Here is an 18,887-nt window from a genome sequence, read left to right on the forward strand (position 1 = left end):
TGATTGTTTGAACAAGATGCAATCTATCTTAGACATTAAAGTGGACCATTATGGATGTTTTCAATTATGAATGAATTAAGTAGAAAATGAGTATGTTGCACATGGAAGGAACTATGTCGATTCAATGACGTAGAATCGCCATGACTCATATTAGTATATACTTAATGAATGATGTTGGACTTGTACCAATAAAGTTTATTATTTTATTTAAACTATAAAGACATATTCTGTCACTCTAATGAAATAAAATGTGTTAAGATAATCTCAATTCCTCTACATCTAATTTTGGCATAGTGACAAAAACACTTTTTGCTTCTGGGGTCGTTGGCTTTCAAAAACAGCAACTCTGGCCCTGCTGGTTAAGTCCAATCATGCAGCCCTTGTGTCCCCTCTCGTTGGTGGCTGCTCAAAGACAAATTGGACATTTCGAATTTGTCTTCTTGTGATCAGAACTGATTTGATACAACATCATTCCTTGGTTAGATCAAAGGGAATTTAATCCATGTCATTTCATGGCTGCTGTGGTGGTATGTTTCATTGTATTAGAGTTTTGGGAAGTAGATAGAGTGATCTTAGAGAGATTGGGTAGTAAGATAATTATTGTGCTTATCCTCTCAACAACTTCCCTTCCACCTCCATGCATTAAGTAAGTGATTTTAATTGTATTTCTGTTGGAGAAGCTTGGAGATCAAAGGAAGACTGGAGTTCTGATCAGGGGAGCATTCGAACTCTGTGAAGCCCAGCTATGACGGTTGTTAGTACGAGTTTGTAACAACTGAACCTTGAAGGGTAATTAATTCGTAGCGTGGGTTGGTGGAGGTTTGAGTGTTTTGTTATTAATCAGCACTGATTAATGAACACCTCCTGGATTGGTATCCCCCGGATGTAGGATGGTTTATATCCGAACCGGGTAAACAAATAGCATCTCATTTATTGCTTTGAAATACTTTCATTTACTTCATCGACAAGTGGGTGTCATAACTGTGATATAACTACGCTTCGGGAGGTTGGCCCATTTGGATTTGTGTATGAGGATTTATTGGAGTTGCACTCATTTCCATCCCAACATTTGGTATCAGAGCAGTGTTCTCTAAGTTGCTGAGTAGATTCTCTCACAGTTTGCAAAGATGAGTAAAGAAGGTAGATCTACATCGAGACCTCCACTGTTTGATGGAACAAGTTATCGAAGTTGGAAGAACAAAATGGAAGCATTTCTGATGTTACAAGGTGAAGATGTTTCTGAAGCTGTCGAGTCTGCATGGTCTCATCCCATGAAGACAATTCAAAATGAAGATAATACTGTCACTCTTGTGAAGAAACCAAAAAGAGAATGGACTCTCAATGAAAAGGCTGCTGCAATCGCCAACTCGAAAGCCTTATTTTCGATCTTCAATGCTGTTGATGAAACTCAAGCGAAGCTGATATCAAACTGCAAAGTTGCGAAGGAAGCATGGGATATTCTTGAAAATGCATTTGAAGGGTCTGTGCAGGTTCGAGAATCAAAGCTGGATCATGTTGAAACTCTGTTTGAAGCACTAAAGATGAATGAAGATGAAACAATTGATGTCTATCACAACCGATTCATGGATGTTGTAAATCAAGCTGAAGCTCTTGGTATGCACTTTGAAGAAAAGAGACTGGTGAGAAAAATGCTTAAAAGTCTCACAAAAAATTTTAGGCCAAAGGTGATTATGCTCGATGAACCGCCAAAGCTGAGACACATGACATTGGATGAACTATATGGTACACTGGTAAGCTATGAAATGAACTATCTTGAAGATGAAGCACCCAAAAGTGTGGCTCTGAGTGCTGAAGACTTGGAGATGATTGAGTCTGATGAAGAAATGGCTCTGCTGAGTCGTAAACTTTCTCGAATGATCAGTGAGAAACGAGCTGCCAAGCTAAAGTTTGGGAAGTTTCAAAACAGGAATAGCTATCAGGGAGGAGGTACATCCAGCTCTCAGCGAAAGTATCCTGAGCAGAAACCTACTGCATACAGCAAACCGAAAGATAGATTTGATGGTGGATTTAAGAAGAAGTTTGTAGTGTCTGCAAAACCTGAGACGGTTCAAGAACCTACCTGTTATGGATGTGGTGGTGTTGGACATATTAAATCTGAGTGCCCAACAGTTAAGAAAATGGAGAAAAGGGCATATCAAGCTACCTGGAGTGACAATGAAGATGGTGAATCTGCTGGTGGTGATGAACAGACTGAGAATCATGAAGTTGTTGCATTCATGGCAGATGATGATGATTCCAGTGATGAGAAGACAGAATCCAGTTCTAAAACTACTGATGAGTCAAGAGAACTTGATACTGATGAGTTGATTGAGGCTTATGAGGAAATGGTTGCCGAGCAAAAGAAAGCTGTTGTAAAAAATAAAGAACTTCTGGATACCATTTATCGTTTGGAAGCTCAAAAGGAGAAACTTGAAGATGAACTTGAGAAGTTGACAAAGATCATTGAAGATAAATTTACTGAATCAAAGGAATTGCAGTCAGATAATCTGAAGTTGAAGAATGAAAATGATAGACTTCGGAAAGGGAAGGAAAAATTGGATGAAGTCCTCTCAATTGGTAAACCGTTTGGTGATCACAAAGGATTAGGCTTCTGTGAATCCTCTCAAAGTAGACCAACTACATTTGTGCGAGGTGGTCTGCTTACTGATGTCAAACTTCCAGAAAAGAAATCAACTCAAGTCTGGAAACAGAATTCAAGAAAGAAAAGAAGCAGAATCAGAAACAAAAACCACAAAGAAACTCAGAGTGAGAAGACAAAGCTGTCACAACCTACTGACTGTAAGTACTGCATGTATCCAGGTCATTCGGCTGTGAAGTGCTTGAAGCTGGCAAAAGATGTTATCAGTGGGAGACGGATTCAATGGCCTACTGAAGAGCTGAAACAGAACATTAAGGTCAAGTTTGTATGGATACCTAAGGAGACTCAGAAACAGCTCGAGTGTAATGTGATCTTGTCAAGTCAAGAGTCTACCAGAGCTGATCGATGGTACTTTGATAGTGGTTGCTCAAGGCACATGACTAATCAAAAGGGAATTCTGAAGAATTTTGTCGAAGACCGAAGTGGAGAAGTCATTTTCGGAGATGGAGCAAAAGGAAAGATCAGTGGCTATGGTATTCTTGAAAAAGAAGGAATTCCAAGGCTATCAAAAGTCTATTTCGTAGAAGGGCTGAGTACGAATCTGATCAGTATAAGTCAACTATGCGATGATGATCTACATGTGAAGTTCACCAAGGATTCATGTGAAGTTTATGACACTGCACAAAAATGTGTGATGACTGGTATTCGTTCGAAGAACAATTGTTACTTACTGGAATATCCTCAAATGGAAGCACTGATATTGAAGGATGATGAATCGATGCTGTGGCACACCAGATTAGGTCATGTGAATCCACAGAATCTGTTGAGGATCAGCAAAATTGGAGCTGTCAGAGGACTACCAAAATTTTCAAAGATTCCAAATACTACTTGTGGTGACTGTGCAAGAGGAAAACAGAAAAGGGTTGTGCATTCCTCTTTAGAACAACGGTTCAGCAGCAACTGTCTGGAGCTGTTACATATGGATCTCATGGGTCCAGTTGATGTCTGCAGTCTTGGAGGAAAGAAGTATATCTTGGTCTGTGTAGATGATTTTTCGAGATATACTTGGGTCGATTTCTTACGTGAGAAAAGTGATGCGTTTGATGTTTTTGAGAAACTGGGTACGAGACTCATGAATGAGAAGAAATCAAAGATTAACAGATTGAGAACAGATCATGGAAAGGAATTTGAAAATCAAAGATTTGCTGGATTTTGCAATGGATTGGGAATCAGGCATGAATTCTCTGCTCCAAAGACTCCACAACAAAACGGAGTAGTGGAAAGGAAGAATCGAACGTTACAAGAGATGGCTAGATCGATTATGCATGCAAAGGGAGTAGCCAAATATCTATGGGCTGAAGCTGTCAACACAGCTTGCTATGTGATTAATCGAGTTTATCTCAGATCTCACACAGAGAAGACAGCCTATGAAATCTGGACAGGGAAGAAACCAAATGTTTCTTACTTTCATACCTTTGGATGTAAGTGCTATATAATGAAGGACAGAGATCAACTTCATAAGTTTGATACTCGATCAGATGAAGGCATATTCTTGGGATACTCACTGAACTCGAGAGCTTACAGAGTATTCAACAACCGTACCAAGAAAGTGATGGAATCCATGAATGTGATATTCGATGATACCATCTCAGAGAAGAAATCTATTCACTCAAATGATGATGATGATGAAACTGTACCAGATGTTAAGGTGACTCAGAATCCTTCAGAGGTTCAAGTCATTCCTCAGTCCCAAGATGTTCTGCCACAGACTGGTGACACATTCCTGCAGAAAGTTCTGTAAGATTCGATTGGTCAGAACCTGAGTGCTCAACGGATGTAACAACAACCAATCAACAACCTGCTGAAACTGAATCGGATGCTGAAGTGAGGAGACATGGTTCAAGAATTTCACACAATCATCCAATTGACGCAGTTATTGGTGATCCAATGGGTGGTCGACTGACTCGAGGGAAACAGATCGATTTCAAGAATTTGTCTGGGATGAACTGTTTTATTTCTACAGTTGAGCCAAAGACAGTAGACGATGCCCTCAAGGATGAATACTGGATCAATGCAATGCAGGATGAGTTGAACCAGTTCACAAGAAACCGAGTATGGTATCTGGTTGAAAGACCAATTGATGTGAATGTCATTGGAACTAAGTGGATCTTCAAGAACAAATCTGATGAAAAAGGGAATGTTACCAGAAATAAGGCGAGATTAGTTGCACAAGGGTACACACAAATTGAAGGGGTTGATTATGATGAAACATTCGCTCCTGTTGCTCGTATTGAAGCAGTGAGATTGCTGGTGTCTGTTGCATGTTCCTTGGGTTTTACTCTCTACCAGATGGACGTCAAGACAGCATTTTTGAATGGATGGATTAAAGAAGAGATCTATGTAGAACAACCAAAAGGATTTGTGGATCCTTTCCATCCAGACCATGTCTACAGGTTACGAAAAGCCTTGTATGGATTAAAGCAAGCACCTAGAGCATGGTATGAAAGATTGTCAAATTATCTGCTGGAGAAAGAATACGTTCGAGGATCAACTGATAAGACAATGTTTATCAAGTTGAAGGGAAAAGATTTGATGATTGCACAGGTGTATGTTGATGATATTGTGTTTGGGTCGACTGCAGAATCCTTGAAGAATGAATTTGTGAAATTCATGGAAGCCGAATTCGAAATGAGCATGATCGGTCAGCTTAATTACTTTCTCGGATTGCAGGTTAAACAACATGCAGATGGTATCTTTCTGAGTCAAACCAAGTATGCTCAGAACATGGTGGAGAAGTTTGGATTTCGAGATTCAAAAGGAGTCAGAACTCCTTTGGGACAACAAGAAAAGTTGTCGAAAGATGATGGTGGAAAAACAGTTGATCAGAAACTCTATAGAAGCATAATTGGAAGCCTTCTCTACCTGACTGCAAGTCGTCCAGACATCTCCTTCAGTGTTGGTGTATGTGCAAGATTTCAATCTGCTCCTAAGGAATCACATCTTAAGGCAGCAAAGAGAATTCTCAGATATGTCAAAGGAACGACAGAACTAGGATTGTGGTATTCCAACAGGTCTGGTCTTGATCTCATCGGATTCACAGATTCAGATTGGGCTGGCTGTTGTGATGACAGGAAGAGCACAACTGGTGGATGCTTTTATATTGGAGATAACATTGTTAGCTGGAGTTCGAAGAAGCAAAATTCCATTGCCTTATCCACTGCCGAAGCTGAATATATAGCTGCTGGAAGTTTCTGTGCTCAGTTGTTGTGGATTCGACAAATGCTGCATGATTATGGTATTGCTCAAGACTCATTCACCCTGTTTTGTGACAATACTAGCGCCATCAATATCTCCAAGAATCCCGTTCAACATGGAAGAACAAAGCACATCGACATACGGTACCATTTCATAGGAGACTTGGTGGAAAATGGAGTATGTGATTTAAAGCACATTGGAACAAATGATCAAAAAGCTGATATTCTCACAAAGGCTCTAGATGCTGATCGATTCGAAAAGCTACGAAGGGATTTGGGTATGTGCTCAAGTCCTCCTTGATGATGCATGCTTAAATAAATAAATAAACATCTCCATTTTGTTTGGGAGAAAATTGGAGATTAAAAATAGTCTTCTGAAAATATCAAAAAGAAGAAGGATCATTTTGCGAAAAGAGAAAATTTGCACCAAGGATATTATCGGTATTTGGAGAAGGGTTTTAATTTTAAAACCCAAAAAGGGATGATTTGACGGCTCTGCGTCGCTGCTCTGGCTGTCATCACAGCCTTATAGGAAGTGGTGTTTCAGAGGACATTGAATACATAACTCGAACAGGTCACTCGTCTTCCTCATTTCGCGTGATTTCATATTTCGCTGAGTACAGTGGTGAGGGTTATCCTTACTCTTCTTCCTACAATTTTCTCTTGGAGAGAACAATGGTGCGAACTCGCTTTGGAAAGGAAACAGGGTCAGGAAGTACAGTTGCTCGAGGACGTGGTCGTGGAAGAAACAGAGGTCGTGGGCGCCGTGGTGGACGAATCAGTTCTTCTCCACCTCCCAGCGAACCAGTTAGTGAGATTCCAACTCAACCTGAAGCAAGCGAGGAAGTTCAGGCTGTGGTCACTGACAGTGTGACTCCGCCCTCTCCTAGGGATCACATTGCTGATGCTGAGGAACTTGTGCAGAAAACCCTTGATGAAACTCAAAATGATAGTCCTGAGGATGATATTCCTGGAGATCAAGCGACTGATCATGCTGAAAAAGAGGACGATGGGAAGGAACAAGAGGTTGGTGAAGCTGATCCCAGAAATGTTGAGGAAGACACCATGATACACTCCGAGGGAGCCCCTGAATCTGAACACCAGAGGATCGAAAAGGGTACTTCACCCCTTCATCCTGAGGAACCAGCGGTTACTCATGAAGGTGCAACTGCTGAACTCTCTTTGTCTCTGTCTGATGAAAGTCTCAACACAATCATAGATAGAACTGTTGACAAACTTTTTTCTGAACGAATGGAGCATGAAAATGCTGTGGTGATGCCTGCACCGGTTGAACCAGAAACCAAGTCTGACGACTCGGACAATGCCCCTCTTGCCACTCTGAGAAAACGCCACTCTGGAAAACAAAAGAAGAAAAGGAAGATTTTGATGACTTCTCTGGTCCTTCAAAGAAAAGAAAGAAGGTAGTGATTGCCAAGATGAAACTGAAGCAAAAGAAGTCAAAATCTCGAAAAAGGAAAGCTACACTTCCCCCAGTCTCGGCTGAACAAGCAATGGACGTTACACATTTCGACGATGGAGCAGAGTTGTTCGAATACGATATCTTAGCCAATCGGAAATTTGTTCCTGAGGCCCGTTTTACCGACCCCCTTCACAAAGACGTTGGCTTCCTCGCTTTCTTGAGGATGAAAGGATTGTGACGTTGGGCAGTCTGTCTCAAATCCTATTGCCCGAAGCTTGTCCGGGAGTTCTATGCCAATCTCACACGAGACGTACTGGAAGAGGAAAGTCCTTGGTTCCACAGGGCTTATGTACGGGGAAAGATGATTGAACTCAGTCCTCAAGTAATCAACAAGTTACTACATCTTCCGTCTGATAATCCTGAAGTGTATCCGTCTACCTTGATCAAAGAATCCCGAAGAGAAGTGGCACTTCGACTATCTGCATGGAAATCAGATGACTTTGGACGAGCTGGCCTGGGTGCAACTGAACTGACTATGAAATATCAGTGTCTGTTTCGATTTTGTGCAATGAATGTTTTTCCCACCAGTAATGGGACTAACATTGGATATGAGATGGAATGATGAAGTATGCCCGCGGCAAGTCATTTGACAAAACGAACCTCCCATATCCGGCCCTCATTACACTGTTACTGAAGCAGAATGGGATCCTTCCTGATCCCACTGAAGATTCCATTCAAACAACATTTTTCAAGCCTAGGTCGAACTTGCACAAGCTTTTCAACGACTTTAAGGAACCTCTCCCAGCCGATCCGTCCGGTCAGCTCTTGGAAGCCCGAAGGATACTTCTTGAAGTTTTGCAGGAACAAGCTTCTATTCACTCCACCTTAGCTGAACATAGGAAGAAAATCATTCGTGCTCTACATCTTCATCCTCGGTTTGCCTCCGGTCCGGATGAGGAGGAGGAACTCCCTGACTTCCTATAAGCATCCCAGCCTTTTTTGGCATCTGTCCACGCACGGGGGAGAGATGCAGGAGAGAGGGGGGATTGCTGCTGCATTACTGGAAGGAATGGGATCATCGGATCATCAAGAAAGGGGGAGCTCGGTTTGAACTGTGTTTGTAGCATCACTGTGTCATGACTTCTTAACTTCTGCCTGTTGCTGTTTTAGACTCTTGTTTTGCTGTTCTTGGACTTTAATTTCTGTAAAGGCTGCATGTAGCCTTCTTTGGATTGATGGCATGTAAACCTAACCTTAACTTACTCTTAATTTGGATTAATCTACATGTGTGGGAGATTATCTCCTGCATTGTGTGTGTGGTCACATATGCCAAAAAGGGGGAGATTGTTAAGATAATCTCAATTCCTCTACATCTAATTTTGGCATAGTGACAAAAACACTTTTTGCTTCTGGGGTCGTTGGCTTTCAAAAACAGCAACTCTGGCCCTGCTGGTTAAGTCCAATCATGCAGCCCTTGTGTCCCCTCTCGTTGGTGGCTGCTCAAAGACAAATTGGACATTTCGAATTTGTCTTCTTGTGATCAGAACTGATTTGATACAACATCATTCCTTGGTTAGATCAAAGGGAATTTAATGCATGTCATTTCATGGCTGCTGTGGTGGTATGTTTCATTGTATTAGAGTTTTGGGAAGTAGATAGAGTGATCTTAGAGAGATTGGGTAGTAAGATAATTATTGTGCTTATCCTCTCAACAACTTCCCTTCCACCTCCATGCATTAAGTAAGTGATTTTAATTGTATTTCTGTTGGAGAAGCTTGGAGATCAAAGGAAGACTGGAGTTCTGATCAGGGGAGCATTCGAACTCTGTGCAGCCCAGCTATGACGGTTGTTAGTACGAGTTTGTAACAACTGAACCTTGAAGGGTAATTAATTCGTAGCGTGGGTTGGTGGAGGTTTGAGTGTTTTGTTATTAATCAGCACTGATTAATGAACACCTCCTGGATTGGTATCCCCCGGATGTAGGATGGTTTATATCCGAACCGGGTAAACAAATAGCATCTCATTTATTGCTTTGAAATACTTTCATTTACTTCATCGACAAGTGGGTGTCATAACTGTGATATAACTACGCTTCGGGAGGTTGGCCCATTTGGATTTGTGTATGAGGATTTATTGGAGTTGCACTCATTTCCATCCCAACAAAATGCATAACAGGAAGAGGAGGAACAACTCTTATCTGGTTCCAAGGCCTCGGGTTTCCGAGGCATCTAGGCATGTTGTTCAAGAAGAAGAAGAGAGGCTAATCTTGCACAATACTCCACTTCAGAAGAAAGTGTTGGAGATAAGTTTAGTATTTGCAAAGTGAGAAAACTTTGCTTCCTTTTGTCAACCATCATTCTATTTTGACATTGGATTTTATTTTCTTTTTTGGAGTCAACATGTTTATTGATACTCATGCTTTCTGACAGCGGAAAAGTGTGGTCTAAAGAACATAAGCAACAATCTGGAGAGGTGTTTGTCCTTGGTGAGATAATAATATATGAAGTATGCTCTAAATGGGTAATTTGTGTTGAATTGTAAGAACTGGGTAGCATTACATGTGATTTTAGAAAGTTAATATAGATTTGATTTGACAATGAAAGCAAAAATCTGCCACAGGCTAAGGTATCCTGAAAGAATGTTGTCATTCATCTGATATGATTAAATATTCTGCACATTGAGGTCATGCAAATAGTTGGAACATGTTTTTCTTCTAGTCATGATTTATCATATATTTACTTATCTTCTGCTTCTTGTCTGCTTAGTATGTGGAAGAAAGAATGAGTGGGGTTATATCTCATCTAATTAGACTTTCGAAACAGGTTAATTTCCATTCTTTTATCTCATCTAAGTTTTTCTATGAAGACAAGTAGTGTGTATATATCATTCATTATCCAAGAACAAGTAAGGTAAAATGACAAATCTGCCCATCTATCTGTATTATAATTACACAGGATCTTCAGTCGGTAGACTATGCATTTGAAGATGACGAAGAAGACGAGGATGACGACGAGGATCTCTTCATAATCCTTAACCTTTTGCATGACTCCACAAACATCCTAATAAGAGGAAATTCACAATTTTAATTATTATCTATACAATGTATATGCAATTTATTTTTGAAACATATTACTATAAAATAATAGTTTCATCATAGCTATAAGTTTAATTTCGTTGTAATATATTGATATAGAATGTATAAAGTAGTTCTATTCGATCGCTAAGAAATTATAATAATTTTTTAACAAATTTTAAATAGAGATATATAAATAAGTTGGTCGAAAATTAGGACAAAGTAGAGACGAGACATACTCCCATGGCACATCTCCGACGAGCATCCAGTCGCCATCTTTGTCTTCATATATTGCGATATATTCATTGCATTCTTCTCTGTCCCGACCTGTTTACATTCGATGAATATATATAAGAAAATTTAATTTCATTTAGTTTTTTGTTTATTTATTTATTTATTTCATAAGTAGGATCTTTGTTAACTTTATTTGAACCATATCTATATATAATTAAACACCATCTTATTTTCTAGAAGTATTTTAGTCCTGCTATAATAGTAAAAATATAAATTTATTATTATATAATTTAAATTAAAAAAAAAAAAAAAGAAGCTAAAATGATAAACATTCTGTCCCTTAATTAGTTCAAATATATAGATTTTAATATATTCTGAGTGAAGAATAACTTTTTAATATAATATTTTTAAAAATAATTTCTACCTATCATACTACTTGAAAATAGATGTTGTATGTGGTAGTTAATTACTAAATTCAGCTGTACCATAATTTGGGTTTTTTAATCTATTTGAAATTATTTAATAAATAATAATATAATATTTTGTTACAAATTTATTTGGTGTTTTTTATTTTATTTTATTTTTTTATTATGTATAAACATATTTTTTTAAAAAATAATAATAATAAATTGAATGGTAAAATTTAAGGAGTGTTATATATATATATATATATATATATTATTGGACTTACCGATTTGAAAGCAGCGGAAGAGCCGGCGGAGGGCGGCGAGGAGATGGGAATATTGGTTGTGGGAGCGGAGGTCGATCTTCCGCAGATATGGCGCTCCATCCATGCTTACTTTCACGTATAATCTATTTGTACTTGTCGATGATGATTCAACATTATTAATATTGCTGTCGTCGTCCTCCTCGATCCTCATGGTCTTCTTCCTCCGGTAGGAGCAGACCGGCGGCCATCCGACGACTGCTACCTCGGAAAATACTCTCTTCTTGTCTTCTCCGGGGAGCCCCAGCCGGAGCTCCGTTTCGAGCTGCAGGGAATGGGATGAAGCACTAGTTATTGTACTAGTAATTGCTTCCATCTTTAAGTGTTTGATAAAATGCCTCAGAGAACAATCCATCGATCCGATCCAATTGGTGTATATATATATATATATATGTATGTATGTATGTATTGTGTATGGAGAAGAGAAGACAATGGCAGGTAAGGATGGGGTGACGGTCGGTGACACAGAGAACAATAGTGCCCAAATTATGTATGTATGTTCGTATGTATTATGTTTACATATATATATATATGTGTGTGTATGTAGAGAGAGAGACAGAGAGACAGTACATGTGATCGATCAGGTTAGACGTTCTTCTTCTTCTTCAACCGATCAGTTTAGACAATATCACTGTGTTTCTTTCAGTTCGACCTTATTTTTTTATGATCTGGACCCAACCCAACAGATTCTTTTATTTTAAAATAATAATAATCTCGTCTGTGGATATATGATTAATAGCTGAATTTCCTTAAGAATTCAAATTTTTAGGTGATACGATCATTCTGCGTATCCGACAATAATAATAATAGTTTGGGTACAATTTGTCTAAAGTAATAGTCTTGAAGAAAAAACAAATACTATCATATTAAATAATTTTATTATTATTATTTTAATTTTTTTTTTGTAGAAATTATTCAACTTTTTACTATGATCCAAATCTAAACCCTGCATTGATATATATATATACACGTGTGTTGGAAACAAATTTAAATTTTTTTTCTTTTTTTTTTTAGGTTATATAAATTTTATTGAATAATAATGGCTCTCTCTACTTGATCATGTGATGATACTGTATTGGTCAATATATATATATATATATATATTAGTTTGCAACTAATCATTGTTTTGTAAACAACATGAAAAAATGAGATTTAATTAATTTAATCCAAATTGGGTAGAAATGGATCTTCAAAGTTGGATTGGAACTTTCTATTTTAATTTCAACTTTTTAATTAATTTTGAGTCTTTTTATAGCTTATATATGTCATGGTACACTAGATAAATATTAATTCTCACGTGTGAAGGAGACAAAAAGATTCGCATTTTTTAGTGACGTGAAAATTTATAATCATTATTTTTTTAAGCACACATCAGATAAATTTTCGGGCGCAATAATTTTTAAATTATCTCAGTAAGGTAACTAAGACATTAAACAAACTTTGTATGACAGATAAGATAAAAAAAAAAAAACAGTTGGTTTTGAACACGGAACTAGATGTTCGCATATTGAATTTTGGTTTGGAATTAATACATCTAAAAGATCGTACTCAAATCAATATAGATATGGATGGATTTGAATTAATACAAATATATATAGCTTATAAATTAAAATTAATATATCTGAAAATTAAATAAGCCCATACTACTACTCCCTCTGCACATTGAATATATATATATATATATATTTTTTTTGTCAACAAAAAAGAGAAGAAGTGCAGAAACTCCTAATTAAATTATAATTCAGAAATTGAATAATGGAATATTTTAATTATGATATAGTCAATAATTAATTAGATGAGGTAGACAAAAGTATAATTATACATATGTGTGTATTAATTAATTAAGATTATTTGGTGTGTGTGTCTGTCCCCAACCCAACATATGCTTCCTTGAGGTTTGGCAATCAACACATCATATGATACTGACCGGAACTAGCGTTTAATTTCTCTAGTGTCGGTTTCTCTATATATTCATGTACTCTTATATATAAATTTTTAAAATATAAGTAGTTGTGTTAATATTTGAATATTAATTATTATATCAAAATATAATACAAATTAAAAAAAATTACAAAAATATTTTCATTAGGCGTCTTGTAATACTAATAGAAAGACATTTTTATAAAAAAAAAAAAAAAATTTATACAAATATAATAATATTTTTAATGTCAAGTACAACGATACAAAAGGTAAATGTGACTCTTAAAAACGGATAGAGGAAGTATTTTATATCATATATATATATATTGTTGGGATAATACCGGAAGAAGAACAAAATGCAAACCAAAATCAGATTCGATATACTCCGTCACGCCTAAGTAGGGTGTTCAAACTGTTCCACTAAAACCTTTCTCAGTTTCTCTTCAATCAATTCTCCTTTGTGTCAAAGTACGATGAATGATAACTGCCAATAATAAAAACCAAAACTCCTTCAATGTGAAGGATAAAAATCACGAGGTCTATCACCCAAAATTCACTATATCAAAAAGTTCGTACAATCAAAGATAACCGCAACCAAAAGACTATCAAACTCCACACCCAATTACAAGAATCGAACCTCAATCACAAGAGATCTCTCAACTACTAACAACCCATTCTAATCCCAACCAATAAGATTCAAAATAGAATCCAAACAAATAGTGAGAAATCAACGATATCAAAAAGAAACTTCCGAAAATGACGAGATCGTTGATTAGAATCGAGTTGAATATATTCTCTCCTGCTTGGTGATTCTCTTGCATGCATGAAAACGATTGTCTCTCTCAAATTGCACCCAGATGACCCCTTTCTCAACTATGTTGGCAAGGCTAGCAAGAGTGGCTTCTTAATTCTTTTGGGCTAGAATTGTTGAGCCTCGAATCTAACATATATATATATATAGTAAGGATAATCTATATAAAATACAGAAACATTTTTATTTTTTTCCAATTTTTTGAGATAAAAGCCAGCAAAAAAAATACACTAGACACAGACAAAACCTACAGGTTTAAGAGGGTTTGAACACGTAAATAGGAATCAAACATTTTTAATCATAGGTTTGATTTGTATTTATTAATTTTAATTTAGATAGTTCCGATTAAAGAAACCGCCAATTTGGTTTGAATCCTTGATATATATATTTAAGTTAATATTATTCAAAAACCATCAATTTTAGTTTCGATGGTATATGCACATTTTTTTATTGTAAAAAATGTGTATAAATAATAATTAAAATATAAAAGGTTTGTTTTATTGTAATTTAAAATTGATTTGAAATAGATTATTGTTTTTAATTTTTATTTAAATATTATTTTAATATGATATTTTGCTAGAGATTTTGGTATGTTTCTTTTGAAGTATAGTTTGGAAAATATTTAAATTTGATATTAAAATATTGTATGATTAGATGATTTATGAGAAAAAAAATATATATTTTTTAAGGAGAATGTAAAATCCAAATATTAAAAACTTGGGGTTTGGAGCTAAAGAAACAAACAAAATCTTTTATTATAAATTGTGTAGAGTCAATTGATTTTAATTTGAATTACAAAAGAACATAGCCAAAGTTAAAAATTATATTTTGACCTGTGAAGTTGATATATTTTGACCGAATATTATGATTTTGTTTTTTTACTGTTTCAAACTAAAATTAATATTATTCACTTGTTTTTAATAAAAATAAATTACTTTTTCTCACAAAAACATCGTATTAAAATACTATTTAAACAAAACATCGGTCAAATAAGCATACAATTGAATGACAGACGGAGTATTTTTTTTTATATAATCATAATGATAGTAATTATAAATATATTATTTTTATTACTCCTACAATTTTGAATTTGTTCATTTTGTATTTTTGAACGAATATGAATATTTTTTTATATTAATATAAAAAATTATGTTAAATAATATAAATAATATCTCATATGAATTGATAATTTATCAACGAATATGTATTTATATTATGCTCCATTTTAAAAATATATATATATTTATGAAGAATTATTTCACCTAAAATCACTAACCTTAATGACGCAATAGCACTGAGTGCGGGTAAACCCCCACCATGCCTAATAAACTTCTTCAAAACATCAACCATCGTATTAATATTTATTTATATTTCATCAAACAACTATTCAAAAAATCCAAACCCGAAATCAAATCCACAAACAAACACTACCCATAATGTTCCATTTGCTAGCATAGTAGAGGTGTCTAGCAATTATTAGCATATTATTCATAATAATGAATCAAAAGAATAAAAAACAAATGCATTATTAACACATGCACCTTCTTATTACTTCAAACAACTGTGAGAGAACCTAAATAAAAATCCTGATAAAATAAAACATAATCCTTCAGAAAATGCAGCCATTTTTCCAGATTTATGGAGATAGCAGCAACAACTAATCAATCCAACATTATTAAATGATATGCTTAAAACCCAAGAACCAAACAATAAGAAAAGAGGTTGAAAATTCAAACTGAGTGAGAGTCCAGCCTCAGAAAGGGATCAAGATTACCTTGCCTTTATTCAATGATGGAATCAATCGAACTCAAGGAAGGGTGCGCTGATAAAGTGGCAATGCACCGAGTGCTTTACGCTCAGCATTCTCCCTCTTAACCTACAGTTAACATTATTAGGGCACGGCATAAAAAACCCAGGAAGAAGATAATACTCCTATACCAAAAGAAAAACAACTCCCTTTGCAAAGAAAATAAGAAGATGTGATGCTCGTAAACAAATTATTGTCAAAGCAATTATTGATAATGAACTACACGAGTGAGTATAAGCGTGTCTTTAGAACAAATACTTCAGATAAGCATCTAAATCTAACTTCAACATGTTGGCTCCAAAACATCATGCTACGACAACAAATCGAGGAAATATACAGGTAGTACTTACAAGAGTCAGCATATCCTGAAGATAGTTCCTAAATGGCGTCTGCATAGCCTGTATAGACAGAAGCGTAATAGATTATAAAAATTAAGAACAAGCAAGGATAAAATGAAAACCTTAAAAACAGTAATATAAGCCTATACATGTCAACTATTACAAATTTACTTACTAGGGGATGCTACTGGAACAGGTAACATTAGGTTTTCTTTGAAGTTTGGATTGAGTTTGGAGGTTTGGGGTTATGTTTTGCAAGAGAAAAAATGTTTTTTTTTTTTTTTTTTCGAAAAATTATTCTACAAATCACAAGTACAATCACAGAAGGGCGAAATTAAACATTCCAAATGACCTAGCTCATCTACTGCAGCAAGATTACAAGATTGGCTAACAGTTAATATTAACACAGCAATATAGCATCACCTCTCACTCAACTTATAAGACACGTGTCTATTTTCCGTAAACAGGTTGCGATTATATGGGGTGTCCATATTTATAGGCCATACGCGATTTTTTCACAGGACCTTTTGAATGTGACTAATTTCAAAAAAAAAAAAAAGAAAAAAACCTTTAGTTCCAAGGTAAAAGGCAAAAGTCGGGTTTATAATGAACAGGAGGCAATAAAATCAGCTTCTTGAGAAAGCTATACACTAAGCACTTGTGACACCCTCGGAGTTGAGCCGTTGTTTGGCCTAACTCCCGTGGGTGGATGAACCTATTAGGCCATCCGAAGTTCAATAATAATTAAATGAATTGAATAGACTACTCATGTTAACAATATAACAATGTGCATATTTTTTTTCGAGAGCCCTAGTGAAAGAACTCTAGAGTTAAGCGCGTTTGCCCTAGAGTAATTTGAGGATGGGTGATCCCGACACTCCCGACATTGCGTGGCTTGCGGTCGGGGTGTCACCAGCACTGGTATGTACAAGTCGAGACTAGAGACTGTATAACCAAGAAGTAGCATCACCACTAACTTATATGCTTCTGCCTTACAGGTTTAATTTCTATATTTTTCCATGTGTAAAAATTGTAAAGGAAAGCAGACAAAGGGATTAAAAGAACAAATTTACCTCCTAATCAATAAACCAAATTCAGAAACTCTGACATAAGCTGAAATATAATGCAACACTGTACATCTTTGCAAAGAGGCAAATAAAAAATGAATGGAATAATATGATTTCACATTACATACACAAGAACACATGCACAATCCATTCACGAAAAAATCACTTCCAAGCATTAGCTAATGTTCCATCACCAAAAGAAAATGGTACAACTCTAGCAAATACGGCTACTTTATTAGTATTTTTTTTTTTTTTTTTGGTATCGGTATACCTGGAGATTTTCTGGAAGATACTCGTGCTTCATTGAAATGTCCATAGCTCGCAGGAGGCGCTGATTCCTGGCATCGACGATCTCTCTCGGTAGCCGATTCAGCGCCTCCTTCACATCAAGATCGTACATCGGGTCGTACAAATCGTCATGTCGGAGACCTGATTGATTTCCGAAAACAAAATCAGAAGTCATCCACCAACCGCAAAACAACCATTCCAAATTCAATTAAAATCCTTACCGTATTTCCGCAAGCGATTGGATATGGTCTTCATGTGAATAGCCGCGAGGGGGTTGCGCTTCGGATCCACAAGCCATTTCGATAGACCTGACAACATTTTTCCTCGCCTCCGTCGAGCTTCGCCTTTCTAGAACGCTCCCTCAACCAATGTATCGCTGCCTTCTTCAGATACGCCGTTAATACACACATGTGGGTGTGTTTGTTTGGGGGGTTTGGATTTTGACTTCGGACTTAATAGTAAAAGTTTTAAATTTGAATAGTTATATGATATGATATAAATAGAGGTTGATGTGATGTTTTAAATGTAAAATTGATTTTTAGTATAATATAAAAAATAAAAAATAGGTGTTTGATTTGATGTTTTTGGGAAAAAAATTTGGATTAACAGTAAAAATCCACCAAAATCCTTCAAACAAACACATTCAGACAAGACTTGCCCAACCGGTTCGCACAGGCGATTCCGGTTCACCGTCGACCGAAACCGAAACCATTTTTTACACAATTCGAAGCGGTTTCGGTTCCTTTATTATCTAAACCGTGAACCGCCGGCTCGAACTTCCGGTTCAGGACATATATATTTAAATATATATACAGAACGAAGAACAGGAAAAAAAGGATAAAAATAGTATTTTTAATGAGAAAAAAGGAAGTAAGGAGTAATATATTTTTATAAACATAAAAAAATATATATATATATTTCATAATAATATAGAATTATGATATATTATTTTTACATATTCATATTTTTCAATTTCATAATTTTTTTATATAATTATATTTAATTTAAATGATATTATCATCTAATAATCTTTTCGGGTTACCATTTTTTATTTTCGTTTGTCCCGAAAAAAAGTTATTATTTTTTAATTTAGTATTATACTATCAACCTAACCTAATAAATACATTTTCAATTTATGTCTACTTTTCTTTTGGACGCTCAAAGTAAACGTCAACATTTCAATAGGACATAGGAAGTATATCAGTATTTTTATAATTTAGTTTTAGGCTAAACTGTTTTTTTTAGTCCGTAACTGGATCCCTTAATCATTTTAGTCCCGTAAGTGGAGCCTGTCGCAAACCAGTCCCATAAGTGAAAAATTTTCGATGTTTTAGTCCTTTGGCGCCGAA

At 35.9% G+C, this 18,887-nt stretch overlaps 2 protein-coding genes across 2 annotated transcripts; both read right to left on the bottom strand.

Moving 5' to 3' along the window:
- Positions 1-10,111: 10,111 nt before the first annotated feature.
- On the bottom strand, positions 10,112-11,637 carry LOC127253960 (auxin-induced protein 22C-like). The gene is made up of 3 exons (XM_051278777.1): positions 11,272-11,637; positions 10,586-10,673; positions 10,112-10,332 (listed from the first exon to the last, which is right to left on the bottom strand). Exons 1-3 carry the CDS (start codon positions 11,621-11,623, stop codon positions 10,245-10,247), a joined length of 528 nt encoding a protein of 175 aa, XP_051134734.1. The 5' UTR covers positions 11,624-11,637; the 3' UTR covers positions 10,112-10,244.
- A 3,924-nt stretch (positions 11,638-15,561) lies between these two features.
- Positions 15,562-17,951, bottom strand: LOC127253961 (cytochrome b-c1 complex subunit 7). Its single transcript, XM_051278778.1, has 4 exons — positions 17,760-17,951; positions 17,522-17,679; positions 16,196-16,243; positions 15,562-15,914 (listed from the first exon to the last, which is right to left on the bottom strand). Exons 1-4 carry the CDS (start codon positions 17,854-17,856, stop codon positions 15,846-15,848), a joined length of 372 nt encoding a protein of 123 aa, XP_051134735.1. The 5' UTR covers positions 17,857-17,951; the 3' UTR covers positions 15,562-15,845.
- Between the last annotated feature and the right edge of the window lie 936 nt (positions 17,952-18,887).

The sequence above is a fragment of the Andrographis paniculata genome, unplaced genomic scaffold, assembly GCF_009805555.1.
Source record: "Andrographis paniculata isolate CXL003 unplaced genomic scaffold, ASM980555v1 Contig52END, whole genome shotgun sequence".
NCBI lineage: Eukaryota > Viridiplantae > Streptophyta > Magnoliopsida > Lamiales > Acanthaceae > Andrographis > Andrographis paniculata.

Coding starts and splice junctions, on each gene's coding strand:
- LOC127253960 (XM_051278777.1), bottom strand. CDS start 11,623: ATGGAAGCAATTACTAGTACAATAACTAGTGCTTCATCCCATTCCCTG. Junction 10,674..11,271: donor CTTCCGCTGCTTTCAAATCG/GTAAGTCCAATA, acceptor GAATGTAAACAG/GTCGGGACAGAGAAGAATGC. Junction 10,333..10,585: donor GTCGGAGATGTGCCATGGGA/GTATGTCTCGTC, acceptor TCCTCTTATTAG/GATGTTTGTGGAGTCATGCA.
- LOC127253961 (XM_051278778.1), bottom strand. CDS start 17,856: ATGTTGTCAGGTCTATCGAAATGGCTTGTGGATCCGAAGCGCAACCCC. Junction 17,680..17,759: donor CAATCGCTTGCGGAAATACG/GTAAGGATTTTA, acceptor GAAATCAATCAG/GTCTCCGACATGACGATTTG. Junction 15,915..16,195: donor TTCAGGATATGCTGACTCTT/GTAAGTACTACC, acceptor TGTTAACTGTAG/GTTAAGAGGGAGAATGCTGA.